At 35.6% G+C, this 27864-nt stretch overlaps 1 protein-coding gene across 1 annotated transcript in view; it reads right to left on the reverse strand.

Annotated features, from left to right (window-relative positions):
• LOC138713015 (uncharacterized) overlaps positions 1-27864 on the reverse strand; it is a 344765-nt gene that overhangs the window by 261582 nt on the left and 55319 nt on the right. The window contains exon 2 of the mRNA XM_069844698.1: positions 6412-6497. Coding sequence (XP_069700799.1) covers positions 6412-6497 — 86 coding nt within the window. The remainder of the gene's footprint in view (positions 1-6411; positions 6498-27864) is intronic.

Genomic DNA, 27864 nt, shown 5'->3' on the forward strand with positions numbered 1-27864 from the left:
TTTCTCAGCAGCTTTAGATAATGTGGCATGTCGGCAAAAACCCATACTTTTCGACACGGATCTGTGGGATGTATGAAACTCGAGGTTTCAGGTGATATTGCCAATTCTTTCCACAACAAATTGCACCCACCCAAATCTGAAACAATTGCTGATACAAGTATCCCAGTTCTCTCTATATGTACAATTATGTCAAAGAGCAATGCCTTATTCATGGTTGTGTCAAAATTGTAGTACACAGGTTGTTTCCAAGGTGCAGTCAATCCTCTAGCAAGCACTACTTGAACCTTAGAATGAGGTCCAAACACCTTATCCATGCCGGGATGGTAATTTAGGCGGCTGTCGATGCTCATCTCATCAAAACTAAGGACACATGGTTTCTCTAAAGATGAAAGATTTTCAGAATTGTCGGACATGAGCTGCAAAACATTATGTAAAATTCCAGGGCGACATTGGAACCCAGAGCACCATCTCTTTAAAGTCGCTGGAGAAGGAAGTGGAATACCTATTCTTTCTCTCCAAAAATCGAAAGATTTTCTGGAAATTGCCCGTATTACAATTGCTCTACTTATATCCTCTGAAGACCAAATCATTTTTTTCTTCTGAGAAATTACAGCCTGAATTTGATTTTCTGTAAAAATATTTTCCATATTTCGAAGAAAAGTACAACACTTCTTACTGATAATTCTAGATTTGTGGTCTGTCTTTGTTCTATAAGGAACAGTTACTTTTTTTTCGCATTAATCTCCTAACCTTGTTTTTCAGTATTTTATTGTTTGACTGCAAAGTCTTAATACTGTATTCTAAAACATTTACCTTTCTTTTCAGTAAATCAATTTGTTTTCCGCGTTCATCACACTTCAGACAATGTACTTCAGACGCTACAGACGTTTCTTCAAGTCCCTGTGTAATATTTACATATTCAGAGCTGCCGGTACTAGGCTCTAATCTTGGCTTCTTTGGACTCAATGTCTGAAGGTGATTAAGAGCAGCTTTCCGAATATTTCTCTTCTGATATCTATCGTCTCGGTTTGAGTCACTTGTAGCTTTGGAACTTGGAATATTTAGAGATGGGACCGCATTTTTCTTCAATATTTTCCTTTCTTTTACCCCCAAAAGCCTGTTCTTTATATCATCTTCATAATCAGTCACACTTTCGAAATGATCACTACAGATACGTGCACACTTAATATTCAGTTGGTCCTGCCTATGACACTTGCTTTCCCACTCTTTAGCTAAAAGCACGTCTTTCGGAAAACAGTGATAAATTACTTCGTGAGTGTGACGAGAGTCATTCGAGCAGTTCGCTACAGCACAATTCACCATTTTTAAACTTCAAATACTATCATTAATAATGTAATACTGTACCTTTATAATTATTCAACACTTAAAGAACTGTTATATACGCTCATTACACAACCAAATAGGCCTACATTACGAAACGGTGCACGTGAACTTGAATTACATTTCTCTACACTGGTAACAGCAACACTCACCGAGACCAACTGTACCGCAGTGACGTCAGAAAGTGGTGGGGTGGCTAGAGGGAGAGACTCAAGGCGGCAAGCTGAACAACAAAGCATTGAGCCAGCCCTTCCTTCTATAGCCCTGCCCATATACGCTAAGATTATCTGGAGGTAAGTCTGTGCGACGCTGTTATTCCCGGCGTGACTCAATGCTTACGTCTTAGGAAGTGAAGGCTCTATAAAGTCTAGGTAGGTAGTATCGTTCGCCATTTTTGTTCTTTCGTTGCCGAGCTACCAGACGAGGAATCTATTTGCAGCACCGTTAAACATTATCATGTCATAGCTCGTATGATAATAAATTGAACTCACTGTAATTCAGGAAATAATTAAGCGGCAAATAACGTCCTCGTGTGCTTTCTGCGAACGCCAACGAAAGAACCAAAATGGCGGGCGATTATATTAAGTATTTATCGAACCTTAGGAAATGGATAACGTCATCATCAGCGAATTATAAGACGCACACGTTTAAATGTAGCCGACCTGCAACGTGATTGTTTGCCGGAAATGAGAGCGACGGGACTATAAATCCACAGGCAAGTCTCGTCGTGTATGGGCGAAAAGTATCAAGATTTTTTGGCCTTAAGACAAGCCTTCAGACTCCTAGGACTGCTTGAAAATTTCCGACTGTTGTGCTCTCCAAATTAAGCAAGAGAAAAAGTAAACATAGAAACAAATGATACTGCGAGCATCTGGTCGAGAACTCACTGTTATGTTTTGCACTTATCTGTAGAGAAATGGCGGCAAACTATGAAAGTTCAGATTTAAGGAACTATTTTCACGCATTTTTTCTTAGAATTTATAGAAGTCCATAAATCTTTTCCATGTTTATGAGAAATCAAGCAAGTTAGGCTACAATAAACACTTATACAGCGAAACGACACATAGCCTACTATTCAAAAATAGCGCTAAGGAATAGCGAACAAAGGAACGCAGAACCATGGAGGAATTCTGTTTCTCTAGTGATCCCAAATCTCCATAGGAAATCATTCATTTCAACGATTTCTTACGTTTACTTGGTGAATTATAAGTCTAGGAGGTAAATGCTGAGCATGTATAGGCAATCATCCAATTCAGACATAGGCCTACCTCTCGGAGGTAAGTCTTTGCATGTATGGGGCCCCTTTACACGGGTAAAATCTTCATTATAAATACTCGTGAAAATTAGCGTTCTCGTTTACGCTCACGCGCTAAACATTCACTCGTGCCATAATTACCCTAGTTAGTACACTAGTTAGGCCTACATAAATTACTATTATATATAGTTCTGTTAAAATACATAAACATTATAGAAAATAAAAAGGCCGATTCAGTTACTTCCAAATGTAGAGAAAAGACGTAGAAAGAAATTGTAACTGAATTCAATTTTAGGAACATAATTGAAACTTTTATATCCCACCACACCACGCACGATACCGATGCACAGTGTATAATTTCAAGCAGCTAGCCAGCCAAAAATCAATTTTCACATCCTATCTTTAATGCTAAATTCTTATATAGACGTGTTTATAACACTCCCAAGTATACTATCCAAGTGTAGATAATCCTTACATCTGTTAGGGGACCCCCACAACAGAGCGAGCATGTCTCCGATAAGATCATTTACGCTGCAGAGGTAGGCGTGCGGTTTGTATTTGAATGGTGCAAAGTCGTTAAGTTAGTACAGTATTTTTTCTAACACAGAGTGTGGATATATTATAAGAAGGTATGTACTTACATATAAGCTAATTTTCGTGACAAAGATTATCTTATTGTCTAGAATAAGTGTCTGGATAAACATCTGCAAAGAGTTTGAGTTTTACCTTATTATATGACTTCGAGTTGACTCTTATCACCTCGATAAAATTTTGTAGATATATTCATTATACTTTTCTGAATACGACGTCGTGATTTTTGTTCTGCAAACAGGTGCATACAGAGTAGCTATTAATTATTTTCTGACACCATGCCCTCCGTAATCCGGAGAGCGGTTTTCCAGATGTGGAACAAGAGCGAGAGAAAAGTAAAATTCTCAAATATAATTGAACATTTTGGTATCAAAGATTACTCTGAAGACATTTTACAGTCAATAAAAAAATGAATTAAATTTCTATGCTCGAAAATTCGATTACGGTGGGAAAAATACAGCATAAATGAAAAAATTTTCTTAAACTATAATGCGCTATGTTTGAACCAAGATGCAAAGTCTGAGAATAAAGTAATACTTTGCCATCTAGTACAAAACAATTTCAATTTGAGTCTGTCAGTACAAGCATTCGAGGACGTCTACGTAAACTTTTCGGAAAACTGAACGAAAGATCAAAACGGGAAAAAAAATTAGTTCACTTTTTAAAAAAAGATCGCCAGAAGAAAAGCTTTCTGTTGCCCATATGAGTTTCAGAACATCTAGGAAATGTTTCGGCCGATATTGTAGGAGAGCTTTCACTTGCATCACTTCAAAGTGCGACAAATTGGAGAAAAAAAAACGTGAAAATTGATTTTGCAGGAACGACCAACAATTGTCACCTAATAAGGATCCCTCTTTGATTACTGATTTACAATTGACTTCTATTCAATATAAAGAATTAAGGGTAATGCAAAATCTTGTAATAGTTAATTTAGATCCACCGTTTTATTTATTGCGAAACATTGAAGATAGTATAGGTTCAGGCAGGAAAGGGGACTACCTTGATGATGTGATAAAACAAAGCAGTCTCAATAAAAACGATGCAAATACCGCAAGAATATTTTTCAGGGAGGTTTCCACTTTCGCATATATTACGGGAATAGATGGAAATCTAATAAGTCGTTTACACACATAATATCAGAAACCTTTTTCTTGCGGTTTTGCAATACTGATGAACAGGCACTTGACATATATGCAGGGGAGACAAGGGAATTATATTTATGCTTGCACAAATAGTATTATATACCTACAACCCTTCACAAACTTTGGCTCATGGACAGAAGGTCACAGGACACTATTATAGTTACTGTAAAACTATCTGAGGAAGCCCAGGAAACAAGGAACTGATATATTACACTTTTCAGAGAAGTCTTCGCAAGAAAAACATCAACAAAGACACAAATGCCGATCTTTTACTCAGGCTACTTATTTCTTTGGATCCTTACATCACCAGCTTAAAGAAACTGAGGAGAGAAAATCGCGGTCGATTTTAATAAGTTAGTAGTGCTGCAGTTGTCTCCGAGCCTTCATTACTCGGTGCTGCCGAAGGAGAGACTGCAGCGAGGATACAGATTTCTGGTGGGGATGCATCTGACGTCAGAACGAGTAAGATAAGTAGCAATATTCCTTCGTCTTACGGTTTCAATTTTAAACGCATTCCACATTATGAATATTAATTTATTTTTCACTCAAATCGAATTTTTTTTACAATATTACTAATTTTATTTTCAGTAAAAATAGTCGTTATTTCCATTTTCATTATTAAAAACTTATCCACTTCAATAATTGAAGGTACATACCAAATTTTATGAAAATTGAACGATTAGTTTCCGAGAGATTATTTTTGGCCGGCTAGACTCGCTAAATTACACACTGTGCGATGTATGATTTTCTTTGCGTTACTTCTTGACCAAATGAAAGTGAGAGATGTATTAACTTTGCAAATATACACCCAGCACATGTATTACGTAGCCTATTAATTATTTCTTAAGGTACACATTTCTTATTACTTACAATGCTGAACCGACGAAAGAAGAAGCTGGTGAACGAGGAAGCGAAATAAGTGCGGGGAACAGAAGGGGAAGTAGTGACTGTGTAAAGCGTGCCAGGAGTGCGAAAAGAGGGGGCAATAGTGGAGAAAAATCTGTCTATAATCTGAGGAAATGGTGTATCAGTGGGTTGAAATAATAGTAGGTTAGCTAGGTAATGGATAAATGGAAGTGAACTGTTGTACTTTCTTCAGTGTTAAATAATGTTATAAATAAAGTGAAAGCAATGTTGCTAGGATACGAGCGCTAATGTGTTGTGTGAGAAGAGTTCAGACAGTGAACATAATAAGTTCAAGTTTTTAGTGAAATAGTCAACAAGGGTTAGGTCTTATATATTAAATAAGTTATGTGTATTGCTATTTAAAGTATTAAGTTAGTTATGAAGGTAGGAATTATTTTTAAGGGAACTGAGAATAAGAGAAGGGAAGTAGAATAGTAGCGGATAAAGTAAAAGGATGGTCAAGTGAAAGTGAAGGGACATGAAAGACATAGCAAGAAAAGGCTTCAAGTGTCAAAATACGTCTTGTTTAAAGTTGTAAATAGTGCAAGTAAGGGACTGCTGGTCCGAATACAGACCGAAGATTTTGATAAATATATATCATATCATATCATATTACTTACACATTAATTTTTATTTTATAAACTCGAAACTTATGAAATTAACAACAATTTCATGCATGTTTATTTTTAAATGGTAAATAATAATAGACGTTTATATTTCTGATGTAAGCCAACATTCCTCACTTCTGCTAAATAAGCCTAAGAAACTCCACAACCTTTAAACAATGTTATTTAAATAACTATAATCAAAATAGACATAATTCACCTCAATAAATTTGTTTTACACAGGGTACATGAAAATTCTTGCTTTATGCTTCAGAATCAGTTATATATTAAATTTGAATGCTTCTGATCCAGGTTCAGAGAGATTAATCGGACCTGTCTCAAAAGTCGGAAGGTTTTATTTGCGTTTTGATGTTACACAAACAAGTATGCTCTACCACTTATGTCGTAAAAATATTGTTAATTTATAAGTTACTTAGATATATTTGTACATTAGCAGCAATAATATCTGCACCAGGACTTCGTCCAGTTCATTGTATTATCAGGTACATCATTATTTCCCTTATGCCGGTAGTTTATTTTGGTATGAAATGCAACACAACCATATACTTACGTGTTGGGTTGTAAGCTTACTATTTTCTAGAGACATCACGCTTGCCAAGATATTCAGGATAATATATACCGCTACTTCATACATATCTGTAAAAAGAAGCATATTGTTGTAATATAAATGTTTTGTTCATGCGGTTTCCCTCTTACTACTGCTGCTGCTACTGCTACTGCTGCTACCACCACAACCACCACCACCACCACCACTACCACTACCACTACTACTACTACTCACACACACAGACAAAATTTACAGTACACTCATGAAAGTTGTAATAACTGCACTCTGTAGTAAATATTAAAATACATTTTAATTCAAAGTATAAATGTTCTGAAAGACTAGATTGTACGACATTGTAATATACGTAGTTACGTACCAAGAATATATACAAATGAACAGACACAAAATTGAACGTAAGACTATACCTTGTCTTTCTGACTGGAATTGTTTGTAAACAGCTCTTAAAGGAGGTGGTAGCACCGGACCAGCAGTTGTTTGTGTCAGTTCAAACAGTGCACGTGAATACGATTACTATACAAGTACGCAGATCAGCTTAAGTAAAATGAGTACAGAACGATAGAAAAGAAACTTCATTAGATGAGCGCAAGTTAATAATGAAATTTGCTATGGAGGGCAAATCATTAAGATAAATTTCACCTTTTGTTGGTAGATCATACTCTACTGTGCAAGGAATAATTGCTAATCGATTCAAATTTGAAGACACAATGAAAAATAAGACAGGGAGGGACAGAAAATCAATCTCGAGTGTTAGAGATTAAAGGTAATTGTTCGGAAAGTTCGACGTGATCCGCGTCAAAGTATAGGCCTACCAAAATCAATTGCAGAACCTCATCTAGAATTGGAAGGTCCATTTCAACAGAAACCGTTCGAAGAACCCTGACAAAGACGGGATTTCATGGCTGAGTTGCTAGGGAAAAGCCCTGGATTAGCAAAATTAATCAGCAAAAGAGACTAAAATTCATTTTGGAACACAAAGACTGTACAAAAGAGTTCTGGAACTCCGTCATATTTAGTGACGAAAATAAATTTAACCTTTACGGTAGGATGAAGAGAAAATTGAATATATGGAACATTTAAAGAACCGTATCATTGGAGCCTGTGCTAAAGTCACTCCGGAAATGCTACAAAATGTTCTATCCACAATCTTAATTTTCTCTTCATATACGAGGCGCATCCAGAAAGTTAGTTTCCCTATTTTTTTTAAAGAACACAGACTTTCAGGAAAACATTTATTGGCAACAGGTACAGCAATGTTTCAGCTTCAACATAGCCACCATCAGAATTGAGACACTTGTCGTATCGTGGGATCAACTTTTGCATCCCTCTGTCGTACAACTCTGCCGCCTGTGAATGGAACCAGCGTGTGACAGACGTCTTCAGCTCTTCGTCGTTGCCAAAACGCCCATCGGAGGACAGGAATTTCTTGAGGTGCAAGAAAACGTGAAAATCGCTGGGAGCAAGAACAGGACTGTAGGGTGGTTGATCAAACAACTCCCAGCCAAATTCCGTAAAAACAACTGCTGTGCGCCGACCCGTATGTGGACGATCATTGTTATGGAGGAGCACAACACCTGCAGTAAGCATTCCACGCCTCTTGTTTTGAATGGCACGTCGCAATTTTCGCAGTGTTTCACAGTAACGGTTAGCGTTCACTGTTTCACCTCTTGGAAGGAAGTCAATGAGCAGAATGCCCTTTCTGTCCCAGAACACCGTGCACATCACTTTCCGTACCGACAGCGTCTGTTTGAATTTCGTCCTGACCGGAGATCCATTATGCCGCCAGTGCATTGACTGCTGCTTGGTTTCCGGGGTGAAGTGCGAAATCCAAGTCTCATCGCCCGTGACGATTCTGTCGAGGAACTCGTCGCCGTCATCGTGATACCGTTGCAGAAATGTCAGTGCTGCTGCTAAACGTTGCATTTTGTGTTCGGGTGTCAGGTTTTTCGGCACCCACCTGGCACACACTTTTTTGAACAGCAGGTGCTTAGTGACAATCTCATGCAACAAGGATCGCGATATCTGCGTAAAATGGCTGCTCAGCTCCGTAATCGTGAAGCGACGGTTCTCCATGATGCACTGCCGCACCAGCTCAACATGATCATCATTGATGAGGGACGGTCGCCCACTGCGCTCTTCATCATGGACGCTTTCACGACCTTCGGAAAACTGCCTAAACCAGCGACGTACCATCTGCTTACTCATGATTTTCGGCCCATAGATCTGACAGAGCTGCCGATGAATTTCAATTGGCGCAATGCTTTGTGCATTAAACAACTTTATCACCGACCGAACCTCGCAGACGGCGGGAGAAGGAATAACAGCTTCCATTTCGGACCACTGCTGCCACGCTACTGGCACCAGGCGGGACCTGTCCGGCTGGCATATGATTGATACGTCATAGATCTGTTACGCATGCGCAATTGACACGGCTAATCACGTTTACTTTCAAGGGGAAAAAAATCGGGAAACTTACTTTCTGGATGCGCCTCGTATAAAGCTCTTTATTTAACACCAAAAGAAAAAATCAAGGGGTGTTAAATCTGGAGACCTGACCGGCCTTGCTACTAGTCCACGTCGACCACTCCAATGTCCAGGGAACTGTTCGTCCAGTCTGCTACAACATTTCTGTGGCTTAACCTACCAGAATGAAGAATTATATCAATTCTTTTCTCTTTCGATAATGTCATTACGAAAATCGAGAAATTTGTTATAGGAAAGCTTCAAATAATCACAACAATGCACTGAAACTTTCACGGGTTAACCCAACAGTAAAGCAGGAAAAGTTAATTACCGTAATTGCATAAAAACACCTTTTCCAAAGCCTCCTTAGTATTAAACCATGTTACAAAATATCTGTAGATGCAGTAGCTAATGTTTGTGTCATTATCACAGTTAAATTTAAATAACTCGAAAACGATTAGAGATATCTCAAAACGGATTGCACCATTGTTTTCCTTATAAAAAAATTCACATGATTTTCAGTACCTACATGACCTCTTTTCATTTAAAATTCAAAGTTGCATTCAAAATGGCGGCTTTTGAGATAGCTGAGGGCTAGAATCGAATGTGTCACTGGTGTAGAGCATTTGATCTTACAAATACTGGTAAAACCAATAGTCATCAATAATCAAGCATATGGAAGATATTTATGTGGTTCCAGACTTTTGATTCACTCTGTATTATGAAATAATAAATATCAGTCAAGACGAAGTAGCTGAAGGTGATGACATACTTCCGTCAGAACGATCATTCTACTAATAAGGGTATGTTATGCGGTAGTTTACACTTTACATGATGAAGAAACATAGGTGAAAAAGTAATTTACCTAAATAATATAATATATATTATTTACATGATATTTCTTTATCTGTTCTTCGATTTTATTTATTTCTATAAATTTTATTTTACATAGGTTGTTGTTGTTGTTGTTTCGTCCACTGTCGAAGACAGGTTTGAACCTCATAGGTAGATCTACTAATAGAATTGCAACCAGCAATCAGTAGAAATCAATTTCAATATTGCCGAAATCTTTTATTTCATGTAATACTTAAAATCGTGAACATTATTAATAATGCAATAACCCTGGAAACATTTTGAATATTCTTTTATCGACTACTTCATTATGTAGGCCTACCCTACAAATGCTATAGCAAAACAATTTTAACGAAATGTCTATCAATTTTTATATGGTTAAAGGGATTCCATTTCTGTAAACAAAACCGGGACATCTATATGAAATATTGACAAAAAAAATAGAATGGGTAACATTGATAATATGCATTAAGGAACAAGTTGCAGTATTAACCGAAAGCAAATGTTTCAACTTAAGAAAGTAAAAGCACATAAAATAAAATAAAAGCACAGTCTAGTAAATACAGTCACGAAGCTTGAGTTGTTGAGAGTACTAGGAACAATAGACTGTGCCGGTACATACCGTTTCGTATTGTCTGTGATGAGGCAATAGTAGCGATCCTAGTGGTTAGCATCTATCTATGGATGCATATTCCCTACGTATTGAGCTTCGTGACTGTATGTACTAGACTGTGGTAAAACTGTGTTTCAATGTTCCAATGTATTAAATACGATACCGGTAGTACTGCATTTTGAAGAGCTATTAATTTAAACGACCTGTGATTTATCTATAACAGTTTTTCTACTTTTGGCAAAAAAAAAATAATGCTTGGTTAGTGATTCTGTGTTACGAAACAAAAAGATAACTCAGACTCCCTCAGGAAATTAGGGAATTGGAATTACTATATCATAAGATCTTCTATAACATAGCCTAACAGCAATCTTGCGATGTTTTGGTAGCAACAAGATGGCGTCAGTTCTTTCATAGTGGCTTAACTCCGTCCAATGGTATTAACATGCTTACATAAGTATGTCTACCCGTGCTATAAAGACCAATAAAAAATGCACCACATTAAACTGTTTAGCATTTCCTGTTCGTACATATCAGTCTCAAAAGTTCCACAAAACAAAATTCCTAGAAATTTTTTAACTGATTGTGTTGAACTTCTTAAAATTGGAATCTAGGAAGTCTTACAAATACCGATAGACTTTCCCGATCATATGCTCTTCTATTCCGACCGTAAATACAAAGGTCTAGGACTCTCTTGTGCGTAATGGGAAGCAAGGTTATAACACATTAATACATGCAACGTTCTTAAAAATGGTAACATCTATGTGAATCAAATTAGGAACCACCAAGAGAAAGATTAAGCTGCACGAGAGATCTTGGCATTCAATCAGGACACACAATAGACTACTAATCCCAACAGTCTCCTACCTCAGACCATTCCAATACAGCGTTTGAGGGCTAGGGCGCCCTGACGCTGCCCTGTGTCTGCCCAGGACGGACCCCCACTCCTCTCTGTCGCTGCGGCTGTGGTGGTGTATGAATGTATACGATCATCAACTCTTCTCGTCTATTCGAGGATACAGTATTCTGCAGGCATTGCTGGGTTATGCGTTCCATCAGTCATTCATTCATCCATATGGTGTACTATCGTTTGTGCTTAACTGTTTTGAATAAGAATGAAGAAAAGTGCGTCGACAGTCGGTTCAGGATTTAACCCCTCTTGGGAGGGCTTGTATCTTGTCTAATCTGACGACAACAATGTTCAAAGTTTAATATGCCATATCAATGTACGGCCAAAAACGTACAACGTTGCGTAACTTTGAAGTCAAACATTCTGATACCCACGCTCATATTATCGGCGAATAGAGGAAGACATTAATAACGAAACTGAAGGTCGAAATGCAGTCTTCTTATGACGAGGTAAATATCATTCAAGTAATGAAGTACTCTAAGGGCAATATATTGAATTAATGGTTAAGTTATAGTAAGTTTATTTTGAACAGTTGCCAACAATGTATGCGAATTATTATAAAAACGTTTGTTAAAGTGTTAAAGTATTTTCTTCGGTTTAACTATGTATGTATTTTTTGTATAGTGACAATGTCATTAAAAATTAATTTTCCCTTTCTTTCGCGGCACATTGAGCCAAGTTCCGAAAGAGCTGTCCATGCAAGCTATATTGTTGCCCTAAATATCGCCAAAAGTAGCAGGCCTTTTACGGAAGGAATGTTTGTAAAGGAGTGCATGATTTCAACTTCAGCGATATGGTGTCCTTTCCTAGTGACGTTGAGTCAATTAGCCTCTCTTCACAAACAATCTGTCGCCGCGTGTAGGAACTTTGTGAACATTTTTATGACGCCATTTTCTGTAAATGTTGAGTAGGCTCCAGACAAATTCCAAAGAGAATTGATAAAGCTTCAATGTCACACAATTTTGAAAGATAGATATTACAATATTCCGGGCGGCTTCGTTGCGTTTTATAAGAACTTGGAACAAAAAGAGTTTCCCCTTATCCACGCATTGACATGCAAGTTAATTGTTACCTTTGGCTGTACATACCTTTGCGAACACATATTCTCAGTCATGAACCTGAATAAGAGTAAAACTAGGTCATGTTTGTTCGATGTTGCTTTGGAAGCAGTGTTACGCATTCATTTTGCTCAAACAATTTTCCCTGATATAGTTGAAAACTAAAGAAATCAAAGATTGTCTTCCTAACTACAGGAAAAAAGGACAGTTTTATTTCGTTATATTATTTGTAATACAGGTAGCCAATTGTTGTAACTCTCGAATTCTTCCTATGTGTCATAAAATGTACCATCCATATATGTGCCTCACTAGCTCACTCTACCCCTTGCACGCCTGCAACCCTCTCAGCGATCGGTATTCCGTCTCTTTCCCACTCGCTGTCTCTCTCTGGGGCTCGGCACAGCTCCTCCGAACCCAGGGCAGCCACGGGGCAACACAGGGGCTGCTCACTTGGAATGGTCTGTCCTACCTGACGCAAGAAAAGTTCGACGACAATTTTATTACGGAACCAAGAAGCTATCTTATGGAGTCAACTTCTACATAAACGAAAAAGTATCGCTCTTTATAAGGAATATTTTCTTTTTTACCTGACGGCGGATACTCGACTTTTCATCATTAACCTATACATGGTGGAAACATAGTAAAGGTGTGGGACTGCGCATGCTGTTGCGACAGCGGCCGAGGCGTGTGACGTCATCTTCACTGCAGACAGCGATCGCAGCTCATTGCGTTGAGTACATTTTCTTTAATAGGCCTATACCTAACTAGACATTAATATTACGACACATAATGAGTCACTGTGCAGTGTACGGTTGCAGTACTCATTATAGAAAAACCAGAGGCAGTAATATTAAATATTTTTCATTCCCGAAAGATAAACATCTTCGTAAAAAATGGGAGAATTGTTGCAAACGCCAAGACCCTCTACCAAAATCTGACGCTCCACATTTATTGAAATTACACAGGAGTCACTTTCTGGATCATGGTTTCAACTTGAACGGATTGAACATTTTATGAGAATCCATTCATGAACTTTTGCGTGCATCCTCGCCCTCTGATATAAAATTAGCTTACGAGTTAACTCCTTTACACTTAAGTGTCCATGGTACCCAAACACAAAAAGTTAGTTTGGCAGCACAACTATTTTCGAACAGGGTAGCAAAGGCTTTGAAATGGTGTGGTGAAAACGAAAGAAACTTAAAGGCAATAAAATTAACTAATGATTGGTATGATTTATTTAATACCGTTTCTAAATTCGGTACCCACCGTGGGCTGCATAGTTATGGAATATACCTTCAAGAATATTATACTCTCTGAAATGAATGACTTCATAACCATAGTTAAAGTAGGAGAAGCAAACAGGAAATTACCTTACCAGGAGGGGATTCCAATAAATAATAAATCATCAACAGGGTTGTATGAGGCAATGAGGTGCAAGTACAAAATTGAATACATCATCACAAGAAAACTTAACCAAGATCTGGTAGAAAACTTTTTTCGGAAATTAGAAGCATGGGTAGAACAAACGATCATCTCTCTGCTTTAGATTTTAAACATAGACTGAAGTGGTACATACTAGGTCGAAATCCATTATCCCAGTTTTATGAGAACAAAAACACGTCCGATTTGCTTTCGGAAGAAGAGGCATTAATAGTGAGTCCAAGTACAAGCCAATTAGAAGTCAATGATAATCTGCAGAAAGAACTGTGTGCAACGGCAGAATTTCTTAAAGGCATTCTGAAACCGTTTAAATTTACCAATGATGAAGATCCTGAAGGAAATATAGGCCTCCCAGAAAAAAAAATATATATGAAATCTCTGCAAGACAGCGGATATCCCAGGAAGGATTAAACTATATTGCAGGATATAATACCCGAATCTTGGAATTCCCACAAAATTGTCAACTTCTGCTAATCAAAAAGACTGGATTACTACAGTGACGCGTGGAAATTTAATTCTCCCTTCTAAGGATCTACAATTGGTTGTCATGCTTGTTGACAGTATATTCTCAGATGTGCACGGAGATTCGTTTCTTATGAGAAATTTAAAATAAAAAGACTGTAAATTTGGTTATTTATTTTAGTAGGTTATTTTACGACGCTTTATCAACAGCTTAGGTTATTTAGCGTCTGAATGAGATGAAGGTGATAATGCCGGTGAAATGAGTCCGGGGTCCAGCACCGAAAGTTACCCAGCATTTGCTCATATTGGGTTGAGGGAAAACCCCGGAAAAAATCTCAACCAGGTAACTTGCCCCGACCGGGAATCGAACCCGGGCTAAATTTTGTTAATTCTGCCATGAAAAACGAAGCAGAAATCAGTTCTCCTCTTTCGCCAGAAGTAATTACGACATTGGTTAGACCAAGAACATTTATTAGAATTAAAGAAATTAATAAAACAATAAAAAATGTCTGGAATTTAAAAGAGAAATATTATAAAGGAAATTAAAAAGATTGCATAAGAATAGGTATTTACTTAACAGAGAGGGATTTAGAATAGTGAAATTATATTATGTCGTGAGTGGAACAGTAAGGTAAATAACGTAGTAGACTATAATATATTATGTCTCTAATAGCCTAAATATATACAAATATTTGTTTACTATATAATGACAAAATATTCCAAGAAATACGTTAATGAAGGTTCAAAAGTATTTGAATTCATGTATAAAATGTATGTTATAAATAACTGTATAGATATAAGTATGTATATATTTATTGCACAGTGTATTGCAATTATTATAAAATCACGTGTATATTACAGAAGGCAATTATTAATGACACACTGCCATATCAGATTGTTTCTTGAAACTTGTATGTAATGGATCATAATTTTATTACGTTATCATTTCAAGGTAGTCCCTATTGTACTTGAATTCATGTGTAATATAATGTGTGTGTTATATGGGGCTAATTTTGTGCATATTTGTAGCATAATGTATTATAATTATTATAAAAGTACGTGTATATTACAGAAGACAATTATTAACGTTGCACTACCATATTACATTATTTCTTCTCTTGAATTTAATTTATTGTTCACTATTTTATAATGTTATCACCAAAGCTCGGAACTTGGGGACTTGTGTCTTTGAAAGTGGCTAAGCGACCGGACTTCAATTCAACAAACTCCCGCTTCCAGCACAGAGGTACTGTCAGGTCTGCTATGAAGGTGGTTCCTGGCTGGAACAACATGTTGATAATATTATGGTAGGTTGAAATACGTAATTTTATAGCATATATATATAAATAAACGTGCAAAATATATCAAATTTACAGTTCTGCTCGTACATTTTATTACAGTGTATGACTACATACATTAGAAGATTTTCGAATCCATAACTTCTTTGTCTGTTAGTTAAACATGATTTCAAACGAAAGAAGCTTATTTCCACGTTACATGAAGTGACGGGAGCAAACTTATATTTTTATTTTATTTATTTTAACTAGCTAGCTAGTGAGTACAAATTAAATTTATAAAATAAAAATGTTTCTAGCCACTACCGTAAGAGCCAGGTTCATGTACGGTGTGGTCTCAGTGAATAATATAACATAAAATTTACAAGGACAGTTTACTAAATGCAGTAACTTAATTCAAACCAATAAATACAACACAAGAGAAAGAATAAAGGTGAAAGAGAAAATGAGAAAATACACATTTAATATAAATTGACAATCCGACAGAAGCCAGTGATATTCAATAAAAACATGAATATAGTCGACAGAAATAAAAGGTAAAAAAAAAATATATTTGTTAATATTAAGGCCTATATATCATGGATAATTTTACAAATTTCTTTTTTAAAAGCTTCAATTTTAAAAAAATTGCAAATTTGGAAAATGGTTTGTAATTTTATTATAAAGTCTTGCGCCGAAATAAAATACTGAATGTTTTCACTGTCACTGTTTTCTGTTCGATTTTCAGCAGTTTCTAGCTGATTTCGTATCTGAGAAAGATAAGCATCCTAAATTTTTCTCGAAAATAGTTTTCAATTTCTGTGTCACTACTAGGGAAAGTTCCACTATGAGTTGATCCATGGCTACGGACAAATTTTCCACCGATTTAAGGGACTGCAATGTATTTCAATGAATGCCCGTTCCCAGTCTCTAGTTTATGTGTGGCACAACTTACAAAATATAAACTCTCCACTCGAAGAAAATAATGTATCTCCTCAGAATTCCTCCACGAAATTCTGTACTTAAAATTTAAGAAATATATTTTCAAACGTATATAATACCCATTCGAATAATACGTATTTTCTAATTCCTCAAATAGACCGTTTACCTCTAATTATCTGAATGTCATTGGCTTCGACACGACAAGGTTTCCTCGTCCCTCTTCCTCTCATTCGATGTGACCACTTTCTTACTACACACGACTGTCCCTGAGCAGTTGCAGCGTGAGCTTTGTGTACGTTGTACCTGTAACCTTACTCATGCATACGACACACAAGTCCCCAAGTTCCGAGCTTTGGTTATCACTTTAAGGTAGACCCTATTATAGCCTATACTGTCAATATTTACTGAATACACAAACAATGATTTTTATTTATTCATTTAAATCTATGGACGCAGATCTAACCATCAACAATCTGTTATAAGTTGACTGTGTCATTCGAGTGCGGCCTGCAGTGAAGGTGACGTCATGCGCAGACTGAACGAAAACACGCACAGTTTGTCCCACACCTCTACTATGTTTCCACCATGAACCTATGTATATACGTGTAGACCAATTTACCAGGAGAGTCGTTGCCCCGGGCGATTGTAAATTGCACTGGAAAATAGTATTGATGGGTAGTTCGCGAACGATTAGTTCGAATTGAACTAATCGTTCAAGTGAACTAGATGAACTAGTTCGAAATTTTTGTGGAAGTCGTTCGCGAACTAGATGAGTCGTATCTGCGGAAGTCGTTCGCGAACTAGATGAGAAGTATCTGCAGAAGTCGTTCGCGAACTAGAGAGAAGAAACAATGCATTGTGTGAAGCCGTTCCCATAACGAGAGGAGTGTTGGGCCGTGTTTCACAACACGCTAATAATGTTACTTCTTTAGACCCATAAAGATACTAAATTCGGTGTTTCATAAACATTCTGCACAACTTATAAAATGCGGGACAATAACTGTATTATAGTTCATTACCCTGCCGATTCTATTTGAGGTTAAGAGCACATGAGCATGAGTGGTTCAGTCTCGTTACGTTGTTTGTATCGTTCGTAGCCAATATTAAGAAATGGTTTGAGGTTAAATCTGACAAACATTAAGCGATACTGGTCCTTAATAAAATTTTATTACAATATATTATCCGTTATCGTTTCTTGGAAATACATTACAAAAATCACAATTTCACGTCGACTATAATGCTCTCCGATATTACATCCGCAAATACATTATTTACTTGTCTTTAATTTATTGAAGTAAATAGTAGGATTCAGGATGTAGTCTAAGCATTCCAACACACATTCCTAATTTCTACACTCAGAATCGCTACGTTAGTGACCAGTTACATACATTTTCCTTTAAATGTTAGTTGAAATTCTCTTTAAAAGTAGGTAATATAACTGTAACAGTTTACAGCGTTTTTTAGATCGATACCGTGTACGAATAATTAGCATGTTCGAACTCTACCATTGCACTGGGGTCCCGAATTCGCAACTCGAAACTTCATGTTGAAAACAGTTAATGAATGGATTTTCATGTTCTAAATTTCATTCGATCTATTTTCCGAATGTAATATCTGTCATATAGAGTATTCCTCGCTTCATCGGCGCCGTTAGCTATTGGGGGGGGGGGATATTAGAAACTAAAGAAAATTGAAATCTTTAAGACTACATAAAGTTTAAGGGCGCTATTTATTTAAATCTGTACTGCTGATTGCATAATACAACATATGTTATTAAATACATGTAAACAGATTAATAATAAAAAATTATAATAATAAACAATTATTCCAAATAATGTGGGACACGCCCTCTTGTGCCCCTATTGCTAATGGCGCCCCTGCTCTCTCCGCATTATAGATGTGATAAATGAGCATATTTTTAAGATGCTTTTAATGAGAGACTCAATCTGTTCCTCTGCTGACAATACAATTTTGTTCAATTATATGTAATTTTTTGTGCGGTCCCCCAAATGTGTATGTCTGAAGAGAGATTATTATTTTATTTTCTGCTTTTATATTATTATTATTATTATTATTATTATTATTATTATTATTATTACTACTACTATTATTATTATTAAGAAATTTCAGGATTGGATTTAGATTATACAGTTTACAGTTCAATAATATTTCTTTTCTTTCAAGCTTTCACTTTACCGTAGTTTTAATCATAATAATCAACGTTTGCAACGCTGAAATATTTTGATACTGCATTGCTGTTACTTTCACTCATAAAATAAATGTTGTGACAAATAAACACTGGCCTACAGTAAGTAATGTAACACCATATTTCTCAAAATCACTTATTCTTTAAGAGGAAACAATTATCGCATAAGTATATATTCCTCAAAGTTAAAATAATACTGATTTTCTGATTATATCTTTGCGTCAGCTTCCCTTTCCATCTCAAGCGAACTAAATGAACTAATCAAACTAAATTATTAATTACTTCAGCTTTTCTCAAACGAACTAAGCGAACTAAATGATTATATGTGTCAGTTTTTCTCAGACGAACGAGATGAACTAAACGAACTAGATTATTGAACTAATCTCACTATCGAACTAGTTCTCCGCGAACGAATCTGTAAATTGAACTGAATTTCCCATCACTAGAAAATAGTAAACTGCACTTCAAAGAAGCCGGACGGTTAATCACTTATCATGTAAACTGCACTGAATGACTGAGGAGAAGATACAAACTACACTGAAGCTATGAGCTGATATTTGTTGCATAGACTGTACTACACTTCAGTTTATTATGCGTACCGATTATGAAACAATACTAATACTGTACTTTATGCGTGTAGATTATCAAAAATTTGTTCAACACTGATACTGTCTTTAGGCCTATGCGTAACGAATATCAAACACTTGTTCAATACTAATACTGTACTTTATGCGTATTGATATGAAACACTTGTTCAACACTAAAACTGTACTTTATGCGTGTCGATTATGAAACACTTATTCAACACTAATACTGTATGTACTTTATTCGTGTTGATTATGAAATATTTGTTCAACACTAATACTGTACTTTATTCATGTCGATTATCAAACACTTGTTCAACACTAATCCTGTACTATCCACTTCAATTTATTATGCGTATCGATTATCAAGCACTTGTTCAACACTAATACTGTGCTGTACTTTGGCAAAGCTATAACATGTATTTTTTATAATTTGAATCTACCAATTTTTCCTTCCTGGTAATCAGAAATTTGTCTTTCAACGCAACGCAAATTTAGTGCAATTTTCTTCTTATTTAGTGGACAGTTACATTGATGATGATGCGCCATTTCCACCGAATATGTGGACAGCACTGTTTCAGGTTGTATGAGAATCAGATCATGCACAAACGCATCTCCTTCTTCATCCGGCTGTAAGTAAAGCAGCCCAAACACACAGTGTAACCACTGTCCAGTGATAGAATCATTGTTTTTGTATTCCCACGCCAGACCTAACTACTGAATTTTTTTCCACCAGGATTTGGTTAAATGAAACCTGCAGAGAAAATATTATTGTGATGTACCGAAGTACTTACGATATTTCCATGCAGGAATTCTGCATACCATATGATGAAGGATGGGTGAAGCGGAGAAATATTCTCTCCGACATCGGGACTCGAACCCGGGTTTTCAGCTATATGTGCTGACGCTTTATCCACCAAGCCACACCGGATACCAGTTCCGATGCCAGATGAATCCTCTCAGTTTAAGTTCCACCTAATAGTTTTCCTTTAGTGGCCAACTCATGCACTGTATCATAGATGTGTGACAGTGGCACAATGTCCAACACACTATGTGAAGAGGTTCACTCATTACGAGTGACTAAGTGGCCGGGATCCGACGGAATGAGCGCCGATTTACATTACTAAGTGATTATTTTCGTATATCATATCATATCATATCATATCATATCATATCATATCATATCATATCATATCATATCATATCATATCATATCATATCATATCATATCATATATCATATATCATATATCATATCATATATCATATCATATATCATATCATATATCATATCATATCATATACCATATTATATCATATCATATATCAAGCTAAGACTGAAATAACGTCCTTTGTTTTGAAGCTACTAATATTGATTTGTCACAGGAAATATGTACAGAATTCAAATGATGTTTAAATATATTTAGAAATAAACTGAATTAGCCATCCAGGTTCGAAAAATTATATATCTCAAACTATGATTCACTTGAAAGTAAGAAGCAGAAGGATTTAAGTTTACACTCAATTTCTCGAACTTATATATATATATATATATATATATATATATATATATATATATATATATTTTTTTTTTTCAGATTAACTGGGTGTAAAAGTCTTGTAAGTTTGTAAAATAAAATTAATAAGAACCATATATAGTTACTATACGGCATAAACATATCAAATAAACTACACAATATCATTTATCTGCTATGTGTTATCATCAGACATCGGATTCTAGGGCAAATGCCTATTTTGTTTCTTTAGGAGAAAAGTAAAAATAATTATTAATATTTGTGTTTCATGGAAATTGAAAGGTATTCAAAGAGTTTTATAGTGCCCTAAAATGCCCTAAAACGGTTATTAGAGCCTAATTTGTTAATATTCGCCTAAAAATGCCTAACTCACTGTAAAGTTTCGCATTTTACTCTTACTTTTTATAATTTATACATGCATTCACTGCGAAATTTAAGGCATTTAAAAAGTGGAAAGTTTGCTTCACACCGGCCATGAAACCATTGATAAAGGAAACAAAATGTTTTGAATCTCACGACACTCGCAATAGATTTCACCGAATTTAACATGTTTGGAGGCATAAATGCCGACAAAGAACCAACCTTAGTTTTGAAGCAGGCAACAATCACAACATGTGCTACTACCGATTCAGAGATATAATATACTATAAAAATGACTGTTTTCGGTCAGAGTGTCATAAAATCACAATTTTTGGAGAAAGAGTGTTTTTGAAATATTTATGAAAAGTCGTAAAACTGCGAATTAGTAGGGTAAACCGTTACAAAATATTTAAAAGAATGGCCCTCCTAGTGTTAACACTACCAGGAAATGCAACAATAAGTGGAACTTTGTATTTTTGTCCAATTGAATCTCAATAACAACGGTTCATTTGAATGCTCGTTAACAGTTGCTCTTTCCCTCACCTTATTTGTGTTGAGAAGTTTTGAGCGGTAGGGCGTTTTCCTGTGAAGTTTAATGCGATAATGCCGAAAAATATAAGTGCAAAATCTACATTGATCCGGCAATGGCTAACAGAATATTCAGAATTCACTTATGATGGAAAAATAATATTCTGCAAGATTTGTAGCAAACAGGTATGTAACAATAGTTGAAATATATAAATTCTATTAATTTTAATGAGTAGGCCTATAATATTTATACATTGACTGAGCTATCCTGAGGTATAATTCTTTTTAAGACCACTACACTTTAATCTTTTAAATTCCGATAGTTAAAGTATTTGCAGGTCATTAAAATTTTGATTGTTCGAACCCACTAACTTTGTGATAGAAATACGGCAATACAACAATTAGGATTTTACATTTTTAGATTTCGCAAGAAAAGAAGTGCCACCTAAAGCAGCATGTGCAAGGAGCGGCTCATAAGGCTGAAGCTCAGCAGAAAAATCAACTGCAACAAACTTTACTAACACAGCCTACTTCATCCAATCTCAGCAGCAATTTCTATGCTGATTTAACCAGAGCGTTTGTTGCTGCTAACATTCCCTGGAATGCAATTGAAAATCCGGTTTTAAGACAGTTTTTACAAAAATACTGCAAACAAAATATGCCATCTGAGTCGACCCTAAGAAAAAATTACTTAGACAGAATATACAATGAAACTTTAGCTTCCATTCGGGAGGATATAGGTGATTCTTACATATGGGTCTCTGTGGATGAAACCTCAGATCCTATGAATAGGTATATAGCAAATATGGTAGTAGGAAAACTTAGTCCTGATGGACCTTCGATTCCACACCTCGTATGTGTTAAGGAACTTTCGAAAGTGAATAGCCAAGCCATTGCTTATTTTGTAAATAGGGGCCTACAGTCTTTATACTCAGGTAATATAGACGATTCTAAAGTTCTGTTGTTTTGAACTGATGCTGCCTCATACATGGTTGCTGCAGCTTCACTTCTTAAAACATTTTATCCTAACCTCACGCATGAAACCTGTCTAGCACATGGCCTTCACAGGGTTTCTGAAACAATCCGGAATGAATTTCCTCTTGTCAATTCGTTTATTTCTAACACAAAAAAATGTTTTTGTAAAGCCCCATCCAGGATTTCAATATTCAGAGAGAACTTTCCAGATATCCCACTCCCACCTCAGCCGGTTGTTACACGATGGGGAACCTGGATTCAGTCAGTGGTGTATTATTCTAAGTATTTTAAAGAAGTGGTCACAGTTATTGATAAATTACCTGAAACTGATAGTGCAGCGTGTGTGAAAGCAGTGAAAGATTGTCTGAATGACTCACGAGTGAAAAACGATATTGCCTACATAACATCAAACTTTTCTTTCATACCTGCAAGCATTGAACAATTAGAACGTGAAAAACAATCTCTTTGTAGCCAAATAGCAATAGTAAAGGAAGCTCAAGTGAACATACATTCTGCTTTGGGCGAAACTGGGAAAAATGTTAAAAATAAGTGGGACAACGTATTAAATAAGAATGTAGGATTTTCATTGTTGGAAAAAGTATCAAGAGTGATATCGGGGGACAGTGTAAATGTTCCAGTAAGTATTGATGTTTCTATTGTACCTAATTTAAAATTTGCGCCTCTCACATCAGTTTCGGTTGAAAGAAGTTTTTCTGCTTTCAAAATGATTCTCAGTGACAAAAGGCAAAGGCAAAGGTTAACTGTGGAGAATTTAGAAAAAATTCTGGTGATGTACTGTGCAGATAATTATAATAAAGTCTGAGCATGGAACTGAATTTCAATAACTTAAAATGAGTAATCTTGATATCAATAATCATTATTTCATTAGTTTCATTATATTAAATTTGTGCAGCTCTGTTTATAAATATAATATAGTATTCTTTTTTAATGTTTAAACATACTTTTTTGTGCGTATTTTAGTGTATAACTAAAAATTTCAGTGAAAGAAATAAGTATGATTCCTTGATGTGCCTAAAATGCCTATTTTCATTAAAATAGGGCCTAATTTTACAAATTTTGAGCTTATTTTAGGCGCCTAAAACTGCAATTTTTAGTGCCTAAAAATCCGATGTCTAGTTATCATATAGCCTATACGTTACACACATTTAACTTGCCTGCCGGTGGAGCGTTACTGTCGCATCAGCTGTCGAGTGTTGGCAAAAAAAAAAAGTGTCGGAGTTGCGCGACTATATGTATTAGACTGTGGTAATATCACAATGTCTATCGCATAAAGATTATGGTTCGTTAACAAAAGCTAAATTATAAACAAGAGGGATTCCAAGATGTATCCCTCAGGGGGCCTAAACCAAATTTAATTTTTCTCTTACCTGACTGAATAGATGGTTCTTAACCCATTCAGACCCACTGTCATAAGGACGCAAAAACAGTGCTTAATAATAATGTCTTAGGCATTGTTCTTTCTTTGATTTTTCTAAAATTAACATTCACCAAGCTCCTTGAAACTTTAAATGAACACACCCTAATCAATAATATCGTTATTCATTAATTTCCCGCCATTATTAGCTCCAATGTAGAAGGAAACTGCAAAATAACTGCATCATATTTACTGATGAGTGTAGATAATTATTTATTTTGTCTCTTCTGCGTGACGATATGATTAGTTTACCATTTATTATAACTACGTGGGTGTCAGATTATATCATTTATATTTATTCCGGAATTATAACGTCATATTTATAGGACATTCGTACTAAATGAGATATTTTCTATTTCTTTCTCTCTCTCTCTCTCTCTCTCTCTCTCTCTCTCTCTCTCTCTTTTTTTGTTTCGGGTGGGTTTTATGTACGGCCTAACCAGACACTTTTTTTTTTACTTTATCCTAGACCTCAAGCGGAAAATAAAGCGGAAATTTTCTAACTCGGAGGAAGCTATTGCTTATATGGAAACATTGACTGAATCAGATCTTCAACACGTCTGTCTTGATAGTGAAGACTGTATTTCACTGAATATAATTCCCCCACTTTCTGATGTGGCATCTGACAACGGATATATTGATGATGATCTAATTGAAATTCCTCAATATCGTAATGGTGGAACTGATGATAATTCAGAAACTATAGAACTGATAGGACCCGAATCAGAAGATGACGGAAATACTCAAAATACTCAACATCCAATAAGAGTGAAATTCAGACTCCTAATACTGACAAAGTGATGACTTGCGATCGTGTTCGGGAATTATCTGAATTGAATCAGAACATACCACTACCCAAATAAGGAAAAATAAAAGATAGCTGTCCAAAATATTTTGACATCAGAACATACGCATAATATCATAAAACAAAATATGTTTGAACATTTGATAAATGAAAGTATCCCCGACTTATTCATATATAAGATTATTCAAAAGTAAGTTCCTATTTTAAAACAGCTGTATCTTCTGTACATATCAGAAGCTTAGTTTCATATAGGTACAATTAATGTTTAGTAGGTTTGGGATTTTTTTTATCGAAGCGCGTTTCGTTGCTATGGTAACTGTGTCACGCTTGTTATTGTTTTTCAGAATACACACGGCAGTAGGAGAATAATTTTAATAAATTTACAATGGTTTTACCTTTACATGATATCAAGGTTACTATCTGGTGTGGTTTTACGTCACATTTTCATAATAGGACCGTATTTCTATGAAAAAATTGAAAATGGACAAACAAAAACAGTGACGGTAGCCGGGAATCAATATTTTCAAATGTTGAAAAACTTTTCAATAGCAGCTTTACAGAATCATGAAATCGAAAACATTGTTTTCATGCAGGACGGCACTCCACCTCACGTACAATAAAATGTAAAAACACTATTGCGCAACACATTTGGTGATCGTGTAATTAGTAGGCATTTTCCGAACAGTTGGCCTTCTACATCACCAGACATAAATCCAGCTGACTACTGGTTATGAGATTATCTAAAAGAAAAGTTATTTCTTAATAGATCTACTACACGTGAGAAACTGTAACAGTCAATATCGGATGTCATTGAAAACATCCCTGGGAATGTACTTACTAATGCCGTTTATAGCATAGAAGAAAGACTACTTCTTATTGAACAACACGGTGTTGGTCATATTTAATTTTTTCCTGTTTTAATAAAATCCCATTACTTTAAGAACAAATTAGTGTTTTTATTTTTGTGGAATCTAAAAATTTGACAAATTCATTATCATTTCAAAATGGGAACTTATTGTTGAATAAGCTTATATATGACAGAAGATGTCGTAAATCTTATTCTAGAATAGAACTGAACTCGGGACCCACGATTTGCAGAGAGTAAGTATTAATTTTGTAACATTTGCTATATTTATAATCTCTAGACTGAATTTGTTTGTTTTTTTTTTTTCGTTGTTGGTAACTCTATAGCATCTACTAGATGCTTTATGGTTGTGCTAACAGATGGAGTTACTTGTCAACAATGTGACGCTGAAACGTGTGTTCAGGTTACTGCCCAGCGACAGTCCTGATGTATTTTTATATTTGTGATGATTGGTAAATTAATATTAACCCGGCACACTCACAATCACACAAATTTCCAGACTCTAGACACTCAGGGAATTCCTCTTCTTCAAGAAAAATTCACCGAGCGCCGAGCCCGGGAATCGAACCCGGGACCTGATCTGGAAGCCAGCATACTGACCAACAGACCACGGAGGCAGTCACTGAATTTGTTGTGAGAGTTTTCTGATCTAACAAGCTTGCTACGTATTTTTTATTAGCCTAAGTAATATGACAACAAGATCAAGGCCTGGTCCACAATCGAAGAAAAAATGCCCTCAGGATGTTAGATAATTCATGTTTTATTGTTTTTTTAGTTGGTTATTTAACGACGCTGTATCAACTACAAGGTTATTTAGCATCGATGAGATTGGTGATAGTGAGATGGTATTTAGCGAGATGAGGCCGAAGATTCGCCATAGATTACCTGATATTCACCTTACGGTTGAGGAAAACCTCGGAAAAAACCCAACCAGATAATCAGCCCAAGCGGGGATCGAACTCGCGCCCGAGCGCAACTTCAGACCAGCAGACAAGCGCCTTAACCGACTGAGCCACGCCGGTGGCTAGGATGTTAGATAATTATGAAAAGTTAGGGCATATGATTGGAAAGAATCTCTCTGGAAAACAGCCACGTTGCGGATGGTGCCACAAAGGGAAATCAATTACAATTTGTATAAAATGTAAAAGAGGTCTTTGTGTTCAGTGTTTTGAAACATACCATAAACTGTTAGTGACTAAAAAGTGTGAAAAGTAAAATTTTAGACATGTCCGTCGTTTTTTTTTTTTTTTGTACTAGGAATTTGGTGCTGTTGTACAGTATTTTTATAACATGATCAAATTATGTATTTTTCTTCAAATAATTAAATAATATATGCATTATGTATGCAATTTCAATGTATCATGTTATGCTGAAAAATATTATTATAACTCGTAATATAATATAACATAATATCATATTATGATTCCAATGTCCTCTACATAGGATAGTCCTTTTCGCTCCAATCATATATGTGAAATTTGGAAATTTTTTGTTTTTCTGTCCTAATATAACCTAAACAATACCATTTATATACATTAAGACAGTTTTTAATTTTATTATCATATTCAAAAACTGTTGATAGATCCATAAAGACAAAAGTATTTATTATTATTATTATTATTATTATTATTATTATTATTATTATTATTATTATTATTATTATTATTCGGTGTTGAAAATATCGTAATGATACGACTGTATTATTTTATGATATGATTTATGGTATATGATATGATATATTTATTAATCAAACAACATCTAAAATATCATGATGTACCTTCACATTTCCGTATTTAGGAAACACTATAACTCATCATTACGTTATTTGCCATTTCATTACTTTTTCTCCTCATCTGATTCTATTGTTGAAATCATGACTTTTTCTACCGAACAGATCAAACAGCACTTTTGTTCTCAGCTGTCGACTCAGTTTACATAACTCACAACAACACACTATATTTACACTATTCCCCTTAACTCTTTACTTTATTAACACTATTCTCCTTTCTCTTGCATTTTGTGGTACAAGTGCAGTTAGTAATCTCAAAGTAATCTCGAAAGTATCAAGAAATAAAGCTGTTTTTGTAAGTAGGTTTGCACCAGATGTGACAGAGTCTGAAATAAATCAATATCTT

Source organism: Periplaneta americana, chromosome 14 (genome assembly GCF_040183065.1).
Source record: "Periplaneta americana isolate PAMFEO1 chromosome 14, P.americana_PAMFEO1_priV1, whole genome shotgun sequence".
NCBI classification, from domain to species: Eukaryota; Metazoa; Arthropoda; class Insecta; order Blattodea; family Blattidae; genus Periplaneta; species Periplaneta americana.